The following is a 21,770-nucleotide window of genomic DNA, read 5'->3' as shown; positions in this document are numbered from 1 at the left end:
GCAGCACACAGTGATTTCCCTTGTGTTTGCTCTTGGCTGTGTCTGCATGAAACCCTCAACAGAGACGTGGCAAGCGGAGCAAGCCCACGGAAAAAATGGCAGTGCCAAAGGCGTGGGGGTAGCGGGAGTAAGAGCGCTGCCTCGGGGAGATTTGCATGCGGGCTGGAGCCGAAGATGTTTGTAGCTGTATGCAAAGCACACAGTTCCTAAGGCAGCAGACGGCCAGGGATGATGAACTGTGGCCTTGCTGCAGAGGCAGGGGCCGGGGTGCACCATTGTTCTGTCCCACTCAAGGGAGGCAGTGGGGTGACACCCCCTCCCTGACGCCTCGGTGACTGCAGGGTCCGTCTAGCCCGGGGCACGCCAGACTCTGCCTCCTGTCCCCGAGAAAGCAAAATTTGATTTTGCTTTCACATTTGAAAAAGCTGGCGCCAGCAATGGGTATTTTGGCCTTCATTTCGTGAATGGTAGTCTTCACATGGAGTTTACGCGTGAATTAATAGCTGGTAATGCTCTTTATTGCCTGTGTTTGAAAGATGGCCGTGACAGTAAAAGGATCCCTTTCTAATGTGTTGTTTAATCATCAGAAAAAGCTCCTGGATCATCCAGTTAGTAGCATGGTACTGGCCCAGAAAAAAAATACATTCTATATGAACAGAAATAAGGTTGTTGGCTAGAGGAAAGGTTTGCAGATATATAGACAGCATACATCTAGCATAGTAAAAAGATCTCTGGGGAACTGAAAGCCTGCTCAGTTAGCTCCCATACAGTTAAGCACAAAGCCCTGATACCTGGAAGTATTAAAACACTTGCAAGATTTGAAGCCAACTTTTTGTTGCAAAGCATTGAGATATTTGAAAACGATGTAAAAAGAAAAGCTGGGATACACATAGCAGGGAATCTGTAACTGCTACTTAACTGTTTTGAAAGATTTTTCCCACTGGAGTGAAACCTGGGTAACAAGTAGCCAAAAGCTGACATCAGAAAAAAATAATGAAACAAAATTTGTCACTACCAAGGTACAGCTTCTCTGGACATGAGGCTTGACAGGCATTCTGCAAGTTCATGACAGGCATTTCACCATAGTGGACTTCAATTTTCAGCACATTCCTGCTTCTTCACATCTGAGGATCACGACAGGCTTGTGGACAAAGCAGGATGGAAATTAGCAACCTGGCTGCAAAGGTTGTGACTAAAAAAGGCCAGGATCTAGTTCACCCATGGCAAAGATAGGCAGTGGCTGGAAGAGGTCCTCTGGAGAAGACCACAACACGTACATGAACATGTGAAAAATGGGGGGTGGTAGTCGATGCTTTTAGGAGACAAAATGTGAAATCCTCCATATGCCATTTCCAGGAGAAAAGTAAAGCAAGGAAAAGCCACATTATAGTAATAGAGGAGCTCTTATGCTAAAGGCAACTGAAAATTTTGCTGTTCTTCTAGAAAACATGTCACAGTTTAAACATTAAAAGACCACAAGAGGACACTATGGTGCCACTTATCGTCAAAATTTATTTACTTCAAGGAACTTCTGCTTGACTTGCAAAATTGCTTATAACTGTATTTGATACATGGAATAGCCATTTATACAAAGATACCTTAATTTAATCTTTGGAAACTGGAAAGTTGCTTAGTCTTTTAGATACCTTTTTTTTTCCTACTCAGTGAGGTTCTGTAAATTCAAATATGAACTGTATCAAAGTTTTCTATAACAATCTTTTTTAAATGCTGCAGTAATTTTCTGTGTAGAATTAAGATGCTGGAAAAAATACTACTTAGTGTTTTGTTGTCGTTTTTTCTTTTATCTTCTTTTAAAGGGTCCATTTTCAGATCAGTTACATTTTTAGCATGGATAGGTTTGTCATGGTTTATCAGACATTTTGTCATTAATTTTTAATAAAGGGCTCAGAGAAAAAAACTGAGCGCAGGCCTAGACAAGATTCTTTAGATGTTGATTTTAACTACAGGACACTCAGGGAAATTAATACAAGTGGATTTTTCAAACTGTATTAAACTTTTTTTTCAAATGTTTGTATTACAGACTAAAAGGACCTTCTTTTGAATTGCCTGACAAAAGCTGTATTAGCTTCAGTTTTAATCTCAGATATTTTGATCTTTGTTTCTCAGCAACAACCCTCAGGGGGACATTGAATTTTTGCTTCCTGAGCTCTGTACTTTCCTTTCATTGCAGAGTTGGAGAAAGAAGTGCTTTATGACAACATATAGACGAGGTGCTGACAATGGGCTTCAGAGGAAAATACCTGACATAGAGAGGAAAGAATCATCCTAATGTAGTTTACAAAACCATTTGGGGAGAAGCAACAGAAACAGAGCAAAATTAAGTGCTCTCTCACCTGAGTTCTGATTGTTGAGGCCAGAGCCTTGATCAGAAGCAGCAACATTTCTCTGATTTAAGCTAAATGCGGATCTTTGTTTATTTTGCTTTTTCTTCCTCTCCATTATTTGTTGACTCATGAGGGAAGCAACTGACCAAGTAAAAGAGGGGTCGGTGGTTGCTTTTGCTTTGGGGAAAAAAAAAAAAAAGGGAACTTCACGGGTTGTACGAATTTCTCAAAAAGTGCAAAAAGTGCAGACACTGTGGAAAGAATTGACACCTTTGCAATCTGAGTGCCAGGAAGCAAAACAGGCTACAAGCAGCTCATCTGGTAATACTGGACTGAGAGGTTCTGTCTCAGTCACCGAAGATCCTGGACATTTGTGAAATACAGAAATGGAACGAAAATGCTTCCCATTACCAAAAATTTTGGTTTTCCTCTATTTTCTTCCCCTTTCCTGATGAAGTTATGAATAAACATGAAGGTTAGTAAAAATCTCTGGTTTCAGAACATTAAAAAAATAAAATTACAGGAGAACCAAAACAACCATTCCCATCTGAGGTTCTTCTACATAGATATGAAGTTTTAGGTAAGGTAGCAAGACAAAAATCAAGACCAGATTAAAAAAAAAAAAAAAAGAAAAGCAATTCTTGAAACACTGAATCAAGCCTTCCAGAACAGTTCAAGAAGGGTTATCCAGCATCACAGCCTGTTCTGAAAATAGTTCAGCAGATTCACTAACATAGTGCTCTGGCTCTGCAAATTCAATCCAACAGATCTTGAGTAAATTAAAGTCAGAGTGGGAAGACTCTTTAGTTATTTTCTTTTTTTTTTTGGTAGTTTCGACTTGTTGTATTTTCAGAATCTGAAACAATCTGATCATTTCCATATGTATAAATCCAGAGAAGAACAGAGCTGCTGCTTTCAATAGCAAATGGAAGAAATCCAAGTTGTTGCAGTCTCACTTTGCTTTTTCACTCCTCCTCTCCTCTAACACTGAGCACAGTTAACCCAATCACTGACATGATCAGCAGGAAACTCATCCCTTGACAGAGGAAAACAGGTTGCAACTAGACCAGTTCCCTGAACCAGCGTACTGTATAGTTGCACAAACACCACTGCTGTCTCAGGGGACAGGGAGACAACATGCAACCAAGAAACAGAGCAGGAGTGCAGCATAGCACCCAGAGCTGACACTGGCATAAACTCCTGTGGCACTCCAGAGCGGAGGGGGATGTAACGATTACCAGCTTTTCAAAGTTGCTTCTGTGGAGCAGATGCCTACTGAACCTTATGTGCAAAGTTAATAAACTTGCATTTATATAAGTGGTTAGACTTAATGCACAATGTTTGCTGAACTTGAAACACAGAAATATGCTGGCATATTTTTTGAGCAGCTCAATGACATGCAAGAAGGAATGTTGATGGTAATAAGCAGTGGCACCGTTGGGTAGTCTATATGCAATGTAAAACATGCAGGAGGCCTTCCATGGCCCAAACAAGTCACCTGCTGGGTAGAAGTTGGACACAGGAATTGAACTACACAAATTTTACATAACAGGTTATTCATAACATGAATAGACTTTGGAGGCTTGGTTTCTAGCATCACCACTTGCCCAGATGAAACAACTGGGAACTGAAATAATTTATTTTTCTGGATGCTACAGTCCATTAGTCTGAAAAAGGATACTACTGAGTCCTGGTGTCAACCTTTTAGAATCAAATCAAGAGTCTGCATCAATATTATGTCTGTAATTTTTTGTTGTAATATGCTCTTAGGATATAAAGAATGCAGAAACTTGTAATGATTGCTTAAAGTTACCATGCTTCCAAGATGGTGATTGTGACCCTTCTTGTTCCCAAACCACCACCACCACCACCACCACCCCCACCACCCCCTGCTGTACCTTTGGAATGTCTGAGAGATAATGGGAAAGTCACCTATTGGCTGTTAACCCTTTCTCGTAATTGGTTGGTTTGTAACACCTCCTTACCTTACTGGTTACTTTGTGATTCCCCCAAGACCTACTTAAGCTGTTGTCAGATCAATAAACGCTCCTTCTGCCTGCATTCCTCCTGCCTGGCTGTCGGCCCCATGGTCCCTCTGGAGGGCCATGAGGCGCCGCGGGGTGAAGGAGGGAGGGGGAGGGAGCACGTTCCTCCTCGGAGCAAGGGGTAAGAGGAAAGGCCTCTCTCTCCGAGGTTCCCCTCTCCCTATCCACTTCAGCGTTCGTCAATTTTTGGCTGTTCATATCACACATGTAAAAGCATGAGCCTTCAATTGTTTAAGATTCCTTGAACTTTGGGTATTATTTAGAAAATCAGCTTACGGTACCTCATAGTACATAGATTTTAAGATTTACAGAAATAGGCGTAAATATTTTCAGAATTCATGTTAGCACAACTTGTTATTTAGAAGAGGTAAATCACGACTTGCATTGTTTCATTTGGCAGTCAGCAAAGCTTATGACAAAGTTTGTATCTCAGTTATATCTGGTACTTCGCTGATACCACCACCCATAATAGAATCTGCCAGCTGAGCCAGCATGCGTTCAAATTCCCAATGCAAATGGCTGTTATTAATTGGTGCAGGGCAAAGGCATTCAATTGCAGGATGAATCATCCTCCCCTTTGGGAGACAGAAGCAATCATTTAATGCTTTACCTGTCACAAGTGCACTGTTGTGACTACTACTACAGATTGCTATCAGTAGGACTGGAGTCACTACACTCAGAGTGAAGGGTAACTCTAGTTTTTCCGAGAGCAGTCACAGCAGCATCTTACGTGATTTTCCTTTTGAAGTTATATTCACCTGAGATGCCTTTCTACCCTGTTTCAAGCTGTGTGGGTTTGATCGTTTAAGGAAAATCAACTAGCTGCACCCATTAGATAAGATAAATAATGTCCATAATCAGTACACAAGATCCCATTTCTTGATGATTTTGCCCTCTGATATTGTTTCACACAAGCCGCTAATTTGAAGCATTCTGAATTAACATTGTAATTGGTAATGGAAAAGGGACTTCTAGATTGTCACGCATCTGTGAGAAGTGCTGTGAGGCAGAGGGTATCAACTTGTTTCAGGCAACCTGGCTAGTTCCCCATAGGCCTTGTTTTCCATGGCTTAAGTGGCTTGACTATGGGAATTGCTGCAGGTAACACACCATGAACTCACTGCAGTGACAGAGTCAGCCATGTTCCCTTTCCATAGGCACTTGCTTGGACAGGTTCAGCAGTATCTCATTTAGATGAGGCTAACTGCCTACATCCAGGATGCTCTAGGGTTAAACCTCCCTGACTTTCACCTACCTTTCCTCTGAAGACTAGAGTCCTCGTGATACTCTGGCCTTCTTTCTGCAGCAGAGTTGCATGGTTCTTTTAGGGCATGGACGTCTGAACATCTACAGTGCTTTGTGATATTACACCAGTATCCATACACAATTTTAAACAATATTTTATTTAAATTTCACATCTGTTTTACCACAAGATTACAAATTACTCATTGCACAAAGCAGTCAAATAAGTGCAATACATTATAGATAAGACAAGTCATATAAAAGTATTATCTGTATCTTTAAGAAAAGCAATATACATATTTTTAATCCCTGCTGTAGCATGAGAAAAAAAGAGTGAAAATTAGCAGGCAGTAAAGTGACAACATAGTATAAAAGAAACAACTGGAAGGAATAAGGAAGCATCTTACATTTCAAGTATTGAATGAAGCAACTATCAGAGTACTAGTACTATGAAAAGGGATCATGGATGGCAGTTTTCCAATCGCTTATGAACCTATTAGAAGAAATACTCACGGGGAGTAAACATTCCCTATTTAATTCATAATTTACCAGTAAAACAAGTTCTGATGCCAGTCAAGCGGTATCAGGAAGGCCCGACTTCTGAGTCAGTGCAGTAACTGCCCTTTCTAGATGCATAAGAAGGATCAGTATTTATTGAGAAACTGTTCTTAAAAATTTGGCTTTTATGCAACTAGACTGTTCAACACAATTTGTAAAGAATTCGGTAAGTGACAGGAGTATATTCAAAATATACTTATCAAGGAGGCCATCCTAACAAAAGAATTATTGAAGCATGAAAAAACAGGGTTCTACTGGAAATCCTACTTTTACATAGAATGCAGAAATGGATGGTAGGAACAGTCTCAAGTGACTCTAGAAAACAACTACTTGCTATTTTTCCATTCTGTTCATGCTTAGCCTTCTCTTTCTCTTTCCTTTCTCTTTCTAACACAAAGTTAGATACTTTGTGTGCTTACAAATACTGCCCTTAGATCAATTACAGGGCTTTTATTCTATACTATTCTATTAAATTCTGTAGATTTCGTATCAGTAACTAAAAGGAAAAAATAAAAATTAACAGCAAGCATTATGAGAAGGCACTTACCAGCAAGCAGTGGGAACTGACCCTACAAAGATGTTGTGCTGCCATGCTGTAATTTCATCACAAATTTCAGTATATTTGACTGAAATGTCAGTTTTGAGCCTACCAAGAATATGCCTATCTCAATATATGCTCTTCTCTGTAATAGTAGCTTCTAACCTCACATACCTTGTGTATTTGAAAATGTGTTCCAAAGGCAAAAACAGAAGAAGATTTATAATAAAAAGGCCTCTTTCTAATCTTGTATCTAGGAATCCACTGGCAATGGTCTGATTTTAACCCACTAGAATAAAAATGAAGTAATAAAACCTGTTACTGATAAGGATAATTGTTTAAATGTGAAAAAGATTTCTGCACCCCTCTGACTAGCCACAATTCCTTCTTTGTCCTGGTTTGTTCTTGTTCCCATCTTCATGAACATGCAGCAAACAGCAGTTCCCAAATTATAGAAAACTATCAACAACATTGCCTGTTCACCTGTACTTGAATGCAGATCTACTTCCACCCTTCAGTAACTCTTCAGTTGCCCACTGTCCCAGTCAGGGTTCAAAAGAGTTCAGTACTGCAGGATGGATCTTTAACCTAGTGGTAGGCATGAAACCCAAATCAAAATAGCCTTGTCTTCCATCTCGTCATCTTAAAAAAAACAAAACAAAACCCCAAGCAAACAAAAAAAGCTCTTTTCTCCATATAGGGTGGTCCTCTGAGTAAGCTATACGATTTAAGAAGAAGTAATATCTGAAAACATCTTGGCACATCTGTCTTAATCATAATCTCTAATTCCTGTGTGGAACTGCTGATTCTGTACTCCAGTATTTATAGCAAGTGCCACAATATAGGTGCCAAAACTATGTATTGTGTATCACAGAATTCATTATATCTGAATAAATTCTATTAACAATGTTGGTCCTGGTCTAGCCAAGAAGATACAGAATTTATCACTTCAAATTATAAATGCTTTTGATACATCTTTTAAAATTTACATTAATTTTCAAGTTTGCAGGTGACTTTGTAGAAATTATATTGAAAATTTAGTAAAAAGCTTTACTTACACATTAAAAAAATACAAAAAGATAACGAGCTGCATTGCCAATTACTCCATAAATCTCTCTCTAGACTCCATAGACCTTATGATTCATAATACAGCATTAAACACGATACAAGTGTCAGACTAAAGGGTTGTGCCACAGAAGGAAATACAAAGGACCTGGCTGGCTCAATCTGAGGATTACGTAGGTCGAGGCGACAGGAATTTTGTACTTCTTGTAGAGTTTCACTTTCACCTACATCCATGACTCCACTAATGTTCTGCACCTACAAGAATTCAAAAGGTTGCCCCTGAAAGCCAGACTGGCACAACACCAAAAGCTTTAAGCAGCTGGCAAATTCAATGCTATTTCAAGTTACCCAACTCAAACTGTATTGCAAACCCACTTCTGAATGTGAGGAAATCAACAACACTACCCTGTTGTTTGCATTCCTAACAAACACTTCTCAAAATTTAGTACAGATACATTACAGGCAAGAGTCACAGGTCTGGCTGCTCTGTCTTGGCTCCCTCTACATATGGATGCATTAGCTGGGAAACCTTAGGCAAACAAAACCATGGGCTTTCTTCCCTGAACTCTCAAGACAGGGTTTCAACATCTCTAATTTAGAAAGAAAAATAATATTAAATCTCACAGATTGGAAAGGTGTGATGAATTTGAGCCTCTTCATAATGTCTGTCACCTGATGAACTCGGCATTATATAGCTATTTTTGCAGATTAACTGGAATAGTACAAATTTCCCTGATTTTTGTTCATCTAACATACCCCAAAAGGACAAGTGGAAGAAAGGCCACTGTGAAATATACGTTGTCTATAAGGCTTTGTGTATAATATCTACTTACTTATCCCTGTTCATAAAACAGCAGGAGGAAGCAGTCTGGAAATTTCAAAAGAGGCATTTGAAAGAGTTACCACTGAGGGGGTCCTTAATCCTATATGGTCTCCTTCCCTCCTCCCCTCCCTCATCCTTTTGGATTTGCTTCTACCATTTACGTTTGAAGCGCATTGTTATCTAGTTGTTGTGTTTATAGCCTGTTAGTGATCTGGTCATGGCAGGAGCCTTTTGGATAGCAGCCCAATCCCATGACAAGAATTAAATTGATTTGCAGGAGTCAACATTCCTTACTGCACCAGCAAACACAGCCAGACTGTGATGCTGGTACATCCGCAGTTTCTCCAAACCATGAAGTGATTCTATTTAGAAGTCACTGATGTGGATTTATCAGATTACTGCAAAGAGAAAAACTTCCAAAGAGCTTTGTCTTCTCTCTCTCACTTTCCTTTATTCTGCTAATGCTTTCCTGCCATCTTGGTTTCTTTCCCAGCATTCGGAATTAGTGAATTAGGTGCTTACATTCCCTCATATCTCTCATTGAACAACAACAACAAAAAACAAACAAAGAAAAAACCCACCCAAAAAATAAACAACAGGGCACCAACTGTTCCTCTCTCCCTCTTAGTAAGAATCAAGATTCAGTTTGGGTTTTAATCTTACATTTTCCACTTCTCTGAAGACACGGAGGAAGTTCTCCCTTAACACTCCTTTCAGTTCAGTTTCATTCCATCCTCTTCTAAGAAGTTCCTCAATCAAAGAAGGGTATTTAGAGACATCTTCCAATCCCTTGGGGAAACTGTTGGCAAAAGTCACACAAGAGCATTCAACATCCATCACTGAAAAAATTTAGAAAAAGATTTTTAATTAGTCTTTTGCATATATTGACTTTTGGAGTGAGCTCACTTTGGACCCAGTTCTTCCTCTGAGAATTCAACTGACAAACAGAAGCAGGACTGGGACACAACAAAAGGGTTTTTCTGCACACAGGATCCCATAAACAGAACACTACTGTGTATTCTGGAATGAAGATGCATAGGCATAATATATAAGCGTGTATATAATGTATAGGCAAAACAACAGCATGGGAAGATATTAGAACAAAAGGAAAAAAGAACCCAACAGAAACTCATGTGTGCATTAATCTACTCTTTATATATGGCCTTTAGAGTAAGAGGAAACAGCTGCATCACAGATGGAGTTGGCGCAATGCACTTGTGTAACTGAGAACAAAAGGAAACCTGCAAACACATGATGAGCAGGGGACTTGCAGGTAATTTTGTAGATTTTGTTGGTTGAAAAGTAGTTTTTTCAAAGGGAATATAATTAGAATAAAAATACTGATTTGAATTCAGCCATTTAGGAAATGAAAAACAACTTTTTCAGAGCCTTCTACTGAAGAAATTACAATAAGCAAAGTTGATCTATGTCTTGTGCTAATTTTTATCAAAATAAAAAGAAATAGAAGCTTCAAAACCTGCATTAAACAGCTGTTTAAAATTTTCTTTTCATGAGACTGTGACATTGTTTTGAGATAACTAATATTTTTGTTATTTTTCTGTTCTGTGGGTGTGCAGTGACAAGCATGTCTCAAGAAACTTGTAGTACCAAGAGATAGGACCTTAACCATGCCATCACCAATTTGATTTATGACCTTTGAGAAAATTCATGCAATAAAATACGTCCTTTTGTTGCAAACTGTGTTTTTATTTTGAACATTACAGCTTCAGACCTATGGCTAGCTATCATGGGAGCAGACACACTGGATTTGTGATCATACTTTTCAGATGTGAACCTGACTCTAACTTTCACTCCCAAGCATGTCTGAACCCAGAAGAAGAAAAAAAAAAATAAAAAGGAGATGATGAAGAAACCGAAAGATAAAAAAAAAAAAAAAAAAGTTTAGGGCTACACCATCAAATGCCACCTAATCTGTATATATTTCCTGTGCTGTAACAACACTAGCCTGAGAGTGAGGAGAGGTTATGCAGGTTGTTCACCATTCTCTGCTTGCTTGAAATACTTCCCAAGCCCCAAAAGCAGGAGCGGTTTCACAGCACCAAAACACTTTTGGCTTTCCCGAACGATAGTGGAGGAAAGAGTTTTGCAGCATCTCTCTAGGCTGACCATTCAGCATCTAAAGGCTGAGGCAGCTTTTCTGTCATTCATCTATGGCTTTTGGATAAAAACAACCTCTATTACTCGTTTTTTATGCACAAAACACCTTTTAGAACACAGAAATGCAGAGTTCAAGGGCATTAGGATCCATTTCCACATTTGCAGCACTGCTTCATGCAGTTCTACAAAGGAACTATTGTCCTCATCTTTCATAAAACTTCGTTTAGTGCTCATCACAAGAGAACTTGATCCCACTCTTTTAGTCTGCCTTCTTTTTTTTCCCCCTTAAATTAATAAAAACCTTCATAATTCAAGGAGGAGATGTCAACGTATGTACAATTTTACTAACCGTGCCACTCCATCATAGTCACCACCAATTCCTATCGATTCTGAACCTGCAATTTTCTTCACATGGTCAAAATGATCTGAAAGAAAATACCAAAGAAAACAACATCTAAGCATCCAACAAAAGAGAAATATTACAGTTCAGACATATTGGAACAAGGCTGTTCACCTTGATTGTGGATCCTCAATCAAATCCTTTTTTAAAAAAGTCAAAAGATATCCGATCAGGCAGCAATTCAAAATAACAGCTACACTGATGAAATGCATATGAGGAAAGAGATATGATCATCACAGCATATCCGTTCCAAATAAGTAGCCCAATTATACCAATAGAATTTCCATTATCCATTACATACTCATGTTTTCTACTCTTAATGACATAGGCTTAAGGTGTTTTCCAGAAAGTAACAATTACTTTGGGATTAATGGTTCTTGGCTCCTTTTGTAAGCGTCATGTCCTGCAGCTACACTCACCTCGTACCTCTTGTTATTGTTTAATGATTATTAGCACCAAAAATATCTAGAGTTTGGCTAAAGTGTGGAAGGACTAAACACGCATTTTTTAATAACCTCAAAAATTATGCATGCACCAGGAAATTCATAGAATTTGTATGAGTTCACTGAACCGACAAAAACTACATTGACATCAAACCTGCAAGGGTAGAAATATTAACAACGTTTCTGCCACAGGCCAGTGCATCTGCATTGAAAGTCACCATGATCATTCCCTTGTTCTTTTTCTGAAAGATATGAAGAGACAGGCGATGAGTGAACACTCATGTGCCCTGCAAACCTCATGGGCATCCTATATAGAACCTTCTGTGTCCATCCATAACTGAGCACAGCAACACTCTAAGTCAAAGCTCAGATGGCAACACAAGGCTTTGCCTCCCTGTCCCTTCCCTTGGGTTCATTATACTCTCATGTAGACTGAATCAGCAGAAATGCAGTGCCTCCATCAAACAAACTCAATCAGAATTTCAAAATATTTGCAAACACTTCATTTTTGTAGTCAAAGACTAAAGAGAAACCAAAGAAAATCTCTCAGAAGCAAATATGTAACCTGCTGCTCAGGCATCTAAATCAAATTCAGAGATGAGAAGGTGAAAAGTAAACATCATAACTTGAATGCACAAGTTTGCCTCAGCCTAGCCAAACATTGCCATTAAACCAAAACCAAAACTCCCCAAGAAGCAAGACCAACAAATACCTTCCATCAAAAAATGACAAAACAAAACCAAGATCAATATTGCTCACCAGTTCCTGGAGGATATCATCAGGGACATTTCTTGAGTGATTACAGACAGAAAATGCTGATGAATGGCTGAAAATTACTGGTGCTTTTGAGATATTCAGCACAGCTTTTGCTGTGGAATATGAAGTGTGAGATAAATCTATCAGCATACCAAGGCGATTCATCTCCTTCACCACTTCCTAAAACAGATGTACAGAAAAACAGTGTCAGTATTAAGTTTCCTTAAAGGAAACTGTTGAGCTGATATCTGTAAACAGACTAACTCTGCAGCTGTCAGCTAGTCATAAGCATGCTATGCCAGTATTGATTTCTCTATACCTATTACTTTAATAGTAATTTATTCACTCACAATTAGCTAGCACACCACCACATGCTCAAAACTTAGAAAACTTAGTCAATCTAAAATAAGTAATTTGAACTGTTATTCACATCTCACTGATTCCACATATGAATTCATACATGTGATCTGAATTAAAGCAATTGTTCTAATTAAATCTAGTGCTTCTTTTACCCTAAAGAACATCACAGGGAATTTGGCTTAACTGAGCCCTGATCACCTCCTAACTATCAAGAACTTCCAGTAATTAATTTTTAATGACAAGTTGCTTTTGAAAAGATAAGGCCATAAGTTGTTAGTTGCATGACAGATTGCCCAGGTTAGCATTAGAAAGAGATTCTTACTTGGCCAAATGGAGTCAGACCAATAACATTAGGATAAAAGTTGTGTATTCCTTTAGATGATGATTCAGACCTTAAAAAGGGGAGTGAGGGAGGAGAAACATCAGATTATTATGGAGACTACTGTGTCAGCAACTGAAACCTCTTACACTACACACAATAAAAATGTTTACCATATCACATAGCCAAATGTGGGGATAATGAGCTACATAATAAGTATCTTGTTTGGGCAGTGCTTTTTTTGTTCATAACTGTTTTCAGGTTCATGAATGTTGATGTTTGTAAAGCAATGCAGGATAAGCAGAGAGGTGGCTGTCAGAAGTTTTCTGATTAAACAACCTTCTATGAGAGAACAAAGAGACACTGCAATGTCAGTTACCCACCAGCCTTCTTGTCAGTCCTCTGTCCACAATTCCCCTGTCTCTCAGTCAGTACAAGAAGGTATTTTGTCAATACAGCAAAGAGTAGATACTAATATTCTGATATAGGAACTAAATCCATCTCTGTAGTGCCATATGGGACCTGCACTTTTGAGGTGGCCAGAGAGGGCAGTGTCGGAGGCTGCTGACAGCTGAATCCTTACATAGCATTTACTCTCTTTTATCTACATCATATGCATTTTTAGTACTTCTCTTTTTGTCTATTTTGCCCTATGTAACTTTCCTAATATAGCAAAGGAATAGCAAATTTACCATCTTTGTGTTGTTAATAAGTTTAAAAGTGTCCAAACTGTCATCATTACAAGCCCTACATAACAGATGTAGTTTCCCACTTGACACATGGCAAATGATTTACCCCCCAAACCTATCATCCTTGACTTGCTTCAGAGTCTTTCACAGGTTAACTCTGTGTCTGAATCCATGTTTCTCCCATCATGGAGCTGCCACTTCTTTGCATTAGACAGGCACACCAAAAAATGCACATTAATTACCAAGGCGTATTGCAGGAATGTGTTAAAGTCATGTAACGAACACCCAAGTCATAATACATCCTCAGTGTTGCCAAACTGCTGTCAATGGAGTGGCCACCTTCTATTCCAATCAAACATGCAATCCTTCTACTTTCAGAGATACCTGGAAACAACAAAGGGAGATAATTTCAAAGTAATATCATGACAGATAAGAAGCCAGCACTACTGAGCAACAATTGGTTTTGGAAATTGCAAGCAATGATACTGACATTTTCATCGAATAGGAGCTTATAGTAGTACATGTTTATTGGCAAATATTCTCACTACTGCAGTGGACCTGGACAGTGCACAGAGTCCGTTGCTGCAGCTCAGTGGAAAAGTTGAGGTAAAGTTACTCTTTAAAGCAGGATAACTTGCCTGCTTGCAGCTCTCTGTCTTTTGTACATACCTCCTGCAATCATGTTTTTACGAATTCTTTTACAAGAAAGAGCATCACCTTGGGAAGTTGTCACAAGTTCCAGCTCTTCATAGCTGTTACACATCCTCTTGACAACATCAATTTGCTCTAAAGTCAGACGCACAGCATCCTTGTTCTGAGCGCTACAAAGAACATACACTGACCAAAACTGAAAGAGACATTGACAAGTTAAAAAAAAAACCTAGATAACTTGTGCTTTGACTGGGAAACTTCCGTTTGCTAATAGTTCACAAGCACAGACCAAAATAACTTCTTACAGTTTGCAAGGGAGTTGCCACTATAGTTTTTCCCCAAAAGATGACTTATGGTGCAAGACAATAGCATCTACTTCAGACATGATTAAAGCCTCCTGACACACCCAGCTACTGCCCAGTACGTGCAGGAAAGCAGATGTAAGCTTCCTTTAATTTATATATCACAAAACGAATACTGTTGTTTTGACTAAGGGTACCTGAATTATAAAACACAAACTTTTGGAAAAAAAGTGTTAGGAAACAGTGTCAGGGGCTTTTTGGGTTTATTGTATTTTTCTTTTTTAATATAAAGAGCCAAAATCAAGGCCAGGAGTACTTGTGTGATTGGGAAGGAGGCAAATGTAAAAATATGGTCTCAGACTCACAACCATGGCAGTACTTACCTGAGCTCCCACGTAACCAGCCTGAAGTTTCACAAAGTTTGTGTGGGTCTTGTTGAGTTCTCTTAAATTGACTCTACTGATTCTATTTTGGTAAAGTATTCTCAGTTGCAGTACAAAGTCATTGTGGCTAGAATTGAAAACAAATTGGGTTTGTGATAGAAATAAGATGTCCCCTTTCTAAGTCAAATGTAATTTCTTCCACTTCCCTTAGACTCTTAATTGCCAATAATCCTTACAGCAATAGATGCTTAAAAGACTCCCTTCTTTTCTGCCTTTTCTGTTTCTCACCCCACCCCACCAGTGAGCAGGCTGGGGGTGTACCTTACGTTGGGAGGGGACACACCTGAGAAAGCTGGCCCCAGTTGGCCAAAAGGATATTCCAGACCCTACCAGTTATGCTCAGCATATAAAGTTGGAGAGAAGAAGAAGGAAGGTGGGGGACATTCAGAGTGATGGTGCTTGTCATCCCACGAAACCATTATGCTTGATGGAGCCCTGCTTCCCAGGGATGGCTGAACACCTTAGTCATGGGAAGTAGTGAATTAATTCCTTGTTTTGCTTTGCTTGTGCGTGGCTTTTGCTTTCTGTATGAAACTGTCTTTAGCTGAAATCATAAGTTTTCTCACTTTTCTGATCCTCTCCCTCAGAGCGGCAAGTGAGCAAGTGGCCAGCTGGGGTTAAACCATGACACCTGACCAGAAAATTACAAAGGTATTTAGAATAACCCAATCCTATAATAAGTACCCTCTGAACCAAAATTCCTTCCCAATACATCATTGCAACAGGAGCTAAGTGCTATGCGCTGGTAACAGCCTGTCTCTACTGATCCAAACACACTTCGGCATTTCCTCCTCACTTGTCAGGATTCACAAAGAGGGTTTAGTTGAACATATTTTATATACCCATCGATTAAACGTGCATCTTGCATCAGCTCAATAGCTCTCTCTCTCATTGATTTCTCATAACTTAATGGCACAGTATCAAAAAAGAACATCAACAGCCACAACAACTTTGTTGTATTTCTCTTCATTTCCATTTTCCAGTTTGCTAAAGCAGAGATACCACAATGATTCGCTGATGACAATGAAACAGCAAAATTTCCAGTCTGTGGAGGCTGGAGAGCCGAAATGCTTCTCCTTCTGGTAAGGCTGATGTGAATTCTACAGTAGGAAAGAAAAAAATAAAGAAATAATAGTAAACAGAAGAGAAGATAGCACCGGAAACTGTGAAATCACTGCCTTCTCCCAAAGATTTTAAGATCTCTGGCTATTGTGCTTTTGTACATATAACCACTCCTTAAGCTCCACTGCTGCCTCCAGCTTACTGCTGAAGAGAACCAACTCCTCAGTCAGAGCTGGCAGGGTGAGCTTGACACACCCTGGACTCGGACCTCCCAAAAAGCCAGAAATTAACTGCTTCCAAGTAAACTGTCTTCTTAAAACAAACAGCACATCAGAGTATTTTCAGATGAAATCTATTAAAATCTAACACTTTCCCAAACCTATATGTCCTCAAGGACAATATGTGCCAAACTTGAAAGGGTCACTTTATCTCCGTGAGGACATGGGTATGACAACAACTTCACGAGTAATCAGAGCACCTCCTGCACTTTTATCCAGTACTCAAACACTTGGACAACAGTCTTTCACGTGTCAGTAAAAAAGCATTTTTTCCAAACAGATTAGAAATAACTCCTGTTCTATGTAAAGTAAATGTAAGATTTTCCAGGAGGTGAAAATACCTTTGCAAATAAAAGATTGGGTTCACCCCCACCCCATTCAGAGTTATTGTTAGCATTTGCTATAAAGCTGAGAAGCACTTGCCTTCTTCATTCATGGGAGTGACATCCTAATTTGAGGCAAGTGCCCTCAGGAAGAACAGAGCTATAATGAAGCAGGATAGCCATATCTGCCATATGAGGATGTAACGAGGGCGGTTTGGTCTTGTAAAATAGACAGATTTTAAAGGAAAATTTCACAGTTAAAAAAAAAAAATATTTTTCTGCATCCTTCTGTCATTTAACATCTTCAAAACTATGGGCAAGTTGCCTGGCCCCTCCTCTCCTTTCCAGCAGGCAGGTCAGACCTCAGTGCAGAAGGTTCAGTAAACAGCTGCTATATAAGTGGAGCAAATCTCAGTTAGGAATGGCATTCCTTTCATCCCATTTGAAGTCCTTATTTTCCATCTTATTTTGTATTAAAATACTTAACAACATTACGTTAATACTCAAATTTGTTGAATTATTGTGCCAAATCAAATACACAAAGTGCAATAAAATAGAGCTCACTGCTCAAGATAGTAATGTATCCTGACGAATGAAGAAGTTTATCCCCTCCACAGTCCAGTTATGCTATCTTGTAGATAATCCTAGTTTAGCTCTGAATTACCTACTTCAGAACATGGCAGCAGCTTAGTTGCAACAGCACAGAGAACACCAAGTGACCAGAACCCTAGGTAAAACTTTCTTGCTAACCATGGGTAAAAGCATGGATTCTCCCTATTCCTGAAGTAATAATTAAATATAATTAGTAAAACATAAATATTAAACATACTTTTAGGAGCAGAACACATGCATCATACTATGAAGTATATTTTTGAGGAAATACACTGATATATATACATATTATATATATATATACACTTTGAAATTCACTTTGTCATCAGGATAGTCTTTCAAATCTTTCTCAATTTTTGCTTGAAATTCCTTCTGCCATCACCAGCTCTAAATCATCATTCCTGACATGTCAGGTTTATCTGTTCCCTTGCTTGGAAACAACTTTAGTGCTGTATTACAAATCATGGTTTCCAACCTGCTATTCCTTCACTGCCTATGCAAAGAATGTAATGAAGTGCTATCAAGCAATGAGAAAACATGATGCTATTAAACTTATTGCTTCAAACAGCAATAAAAGGAAATAAATACAGTAATGTTTGGAAGGCATTTCAGGATCTCCTGGTAAGAAAAAAGAACAAGCAGGATAGCTTGTCCCAAACTGCCTGGGGAAAAAGAATGCCCTAGAGGTAATTACAGTATTTCCATACAAAGAAAAAATGCATTGCCCGCATTTTCCAGATTAAAAGAGAGCACTTTGTTTCATTCCAGTCATGCCACGCAAAGGAAAGATTTTGAGAAACAGTGATTACTAGAAACACAACCGTCCTCAAAATCCTTCCTCAGATAGAAGTTGTAGGAATAGGTGCGCTTTCAGAAAAATTTGTAACAGAAAGGTCGAACTCATTTCACTTAGGAAGCCTTTTTTCTTTTTCCCTTCCGTGTTTCAGAGAAAGTTGCAGGGAAAGCTGTGAGTGAGACCTCTCTCTCTGGAATACCGAAGAGATAACGTTCCTTCGCAGACATATGCAGGGCCTCCTCAAGCCAGAGGGCGGGGGAGGAGAGAAAGAAGATAAAAGTGCTGAAAGAGCGACGGAACTTGCCTTTCCCCGGAGGCCCGGTACTGTCTCGGGGCACTGTGAGGTTTTTGTAAGTTTTTAAGTGTCCTTGCCTCAGGAATAAACCTTTTTTGAATCCCTTCCACTGCCTTGGCATTTTTGGTGGAAAATATCTGTGTATATTTACTTTACAGGAGTACAGTCTTGGAAGTTTTTCTTCCTTAAGTATGCATCAGAAATATGCATGCATTGTGAGACCCAAAAACTTTAATGGAACAGGACTTCTACAAAACTGTAAAGATTAGAGAACAATCAGAAGTTTTTTCTTTTCTGCTTTGTAGCAACCATAGAGATTTTCCTCAAATGTCAAAGCACAAATACAGACTTACCCTTTTATCACAAATGCAGACTTTGTTACCACAGTGAAAAAAAAAAAAGACGCGTATGTCTAATCTAGAAAATGTTACATTTGTTTGTGGCAGCTCAGCATGCAAAATGTTAAAAAGAAAAGGTAAAAAAACTGCCCAAGCAACAGAATTCTGACACGTTAGCACCACAAATGTAAATTAGTTTTTGTAGGCATGTTTTGGTTTCCAATTCCTCAAACCAAAATGCTGGTCAGATCTGCAATGTGAGTCTCCAGAACTCAGCCAAATCCCAACAAAACAACTCCAAAGGGAAAACTAGGATTTTACACCTTATCTGCTACTGGCCTTGTATAGGATAACTGCTATTCCAGAAATCCACATAATTTCTCAGTTCAAAATTCTTCATGAGAAAGTAGCAAATTTTGTTCACATAATAAGACAGTTCTGATACTATAAAAACTGCTACACATTGTAGATTTTGGTTCAAATATTTCCTGGGTTTCAATCTGTATGAACTCCATAGCAATTTTCAGGAAGATTTTTAAGCAGGAACTGTACCTACATGTCCTTCAAGTGGTTTGGCTACTAAAAGAAATTATACTTATACATTACCAAATCTCTATTCTGTCTATATTACAAAAACACAAGCACTACACAAAAATAAGAACACGGTATATTAGCACTCCCGTTAAAATACAAAACTTTTTTCCATGTTGACTGAGCAGAGTTAAAAAGGGGAAGTTAGCATTACATTTATAGCTTTTTGTTTGTTTGTTTATCTAAAGGCTCCCTGGAGCAGTTTACCGTCTTAGGATAATGCAGCTGAGTCGAAATCCACATTCCACTGTGTTGGATCCAACAGTTAAAACTTGGCACCAAGTCTGCCTGGCATCAGAGCAGCAAGGAAGAAACGTCCTCTATTTCTTTAGCTCACGTCACACCACAGGCTTCACACACAACAGGCGTTTGGAAATTGCCCCCTCAGAGATGCAAGGTCTTTGAACGAGCTTGCAGCTCAGCTCCACCCACGTGGGAACCCACAAGCCTCGTGCTGTGCCGTGTTAGAAACCAGGCATTTCCTCCCTCTTGTAACAGCGTGACTGTGCAGTCCCTAGTATATCTGTTCACTAACAGATGAGGTATTTAAAATTACTCTGTTTATATTGTTCAGAAGGAGCCCCTGGTGGTCCAGTGGTAAAGGCGCCGCGCTATCACCGCGGAGACCCGGGTTCAATTCCCGGTCAGGGCCACTCCCGGGCAGGTGGGGCTCGTTAGCCCTTAAAGGCAACCCACCTACGTCCTAAGGACCTCGCTGCCACCGTCCAAGCTCGCTTGGCCCCGGCAGATGAACCTTAGGATTAAAGGGTGGGCTCAGTTCCGCGCACACTGTGTCTCACCTAAAAAATCCAATGTGCAGGCTGGAAGGTGTAAAAGACCTTCCCCGGATCTTCGCTCGCGAAGACTGGCCATTATTATTATTATTGTTCAGAAATAGGTGCGTCTCGTCACAGAGTAATTAAGGTTGGAAGCGATTCCTGGTGGGATGTCATCTAGTTCAGTGACCTGATCCCAAGTAAGGTAACTTCACAATTAGATCAGGTTGCTCAGGCCTTCATCCAATGGAAGCTTTGATGTCTTCAAGTAAAGAGATTATACAAACTTTCCAGGCCCCTTTTCTAGTGCTTACTCCTTCATTTTGACTATACCTAAGCCAAAAAATATCTATCTCTTGTTACCTATACCTGCTGTATTTTAATCAGGACTTACAGTGCCATTATATGATATTTGTAAAGGTCAAAATGTTCACAAGGTACAGGTGACCTTTTAAAAGATATTTACGTCTCTGAACTTACTGGGAATTTCCACTCCCTTTGTGGGAGCTGAAAGTTTGTAAACAAAGGAGTATGTGCAAAACCATGATACTAAAGTTTCAGAAGAAGTAAGGTTTGCTTATGGTAATTATTATTTCATTTCATGTTTTGTACAGAAAACCAAAAGGGTATTATGCTTTTGTTTATGATTTGATTGCAGAGAAATGACCACATCTCATGAGCAAAACTCCCACAGACCTGTTGCGCAAGTCATGTCTTAACTGGAACATACATTCATCACCGAGCCTCTAGTTCCCACAAATCAGAAAACTTAAACAGAAACCCCCACATCACTGGGAATTCTGCTGAACTTTGCTAATTTGGTGAACTTCACTTACAAACATTTATCATTCACTCCAGTGGACTGAAGAACCCTGAGCAATACAAATGAAGTGTCAGGAGAAAAGATAAATATTTCATTTAAAGCAGCAATTAACAGGTTCAGATTAATTAACCATTTGTGGTCTAGCTCATGTTTTATTCTTCATTTTAAACTTTTCAGATTCTCATCCTTATCTTCCAAAGTAAGTAAGTATCACATAACCATCATTGCTTGCAATTTATTTTTCCCATTTTCTGAATTTTCTCTTCTCACAAAGTCAAATTTAATCTCTGATCTGATTTCTACCTGAAACTCTATGTTTCTGCATGCCTCTAGAAAAACTAAGCTCACCAACTCCTTGTTCAAGAACAGTTTTTGCTGAGCCACTGAGCTCCTTGGGCTTTTAACAGCTCACCTCTTTGCAGATTCAGAACTTAACTGATTTTTAAAGCTGCTAAAAGCCAAATTCTCCTTTTGGCTCATAGGAAGATTTCTTCTATAATTTTCTTCCAATAGGCCTGGATGAGCATTAGCAGGTGTTTGTGTATAATAATTCTTATAATGTGGCATTTGTGATGAACATCCTTCCTGCAGAGTCCATCTGGCAGGTTTGGTCTCTTAATAAGCATTCCAAGATCTATATTCATTGTCCAGAATGCTGTTACACAGCTGTCTCTCCCTGATAATAGCTATCACTATTTATATCATGTTATATCCACAATTTTGGAGCAAGCTGAGAAGCTATAAAATAACTGCAACACTTACACAGATACCAGCTGCTG

The 21,770-nt window shown here is 39.1% G+C and overlaps 1 protein-coding gene across 3 annotated transcripts; it reads right to left on the bottom strand.

Annotated features, from left to right (window-relative positions):
* Positions 1–5,811: 5,811 nt before the first annotated feature.
* On the bottom strand, positions 5,812–19,749 carry LOC126637963 (dipeptidase 2-like). Of its 3 annotated transcripts, none has more exons than XM_050311533.1 (11): positions 19,600–19,749; positions 16,100–16,197; positions 15,038–15,164; positions 14,419–14,548; positions 13,944–14,085; positions 13,016–13,085; positions 12,337–12,513; positions 11,732–11,819; positions 11,084–11,159; positions 9,280–9,415; positions 5,812–8,048 (listed from the first exon to the last, which is right to left on the bottom strand). In XM_050311533.1, the coding sequence occupies exons 1-11, from the start codon at positions 19,633–19,635 to the stop codon at positions 7,863–7,865; spliced, it is 1,266 nt and encodes a 421-aa protein (XP_050167490.1). In that variant the 5' UTR covers positions 19,636–19,749; the 3' UTR covers positions 5,812–7,862. The 3 variants fall into 3 exon arrangements, with proteins under 3 accessions (XP_050167490.1, XP_050167489.1, XP_050167491.1); XM_050311532.1 differs by having other exon boundaries at positions 15,940–16,197; positions 19,600–19,644; XM_050311534.1 differs by having other exon boundaries at positions 5,812–7,316; positions 15,940–16,197; positions 19,600–19,644.
* Between the last annotated feature and the right edge of the window lie 2,021 nt (positions 19,750–21,770).

This window comes from Myiozetetes cayanensis, unplaced genomic scaffold, assembly GCF_022539395.1.
Source record: "Myiozetetes cayanensis isolate MyiCay16 unplaced genomic scaffold, myiCay2020 scf16, whole genome shotgun sequence".
NCBI lineage: Eukaryota > Metazoa > Chordata > Aves > Passeriformes > Tyrannidae > Myiozetetes > Myiozetetes cayanensis.
This window is presented reverse-complemented; position numbering and strand designations above follow the sequence as displayed.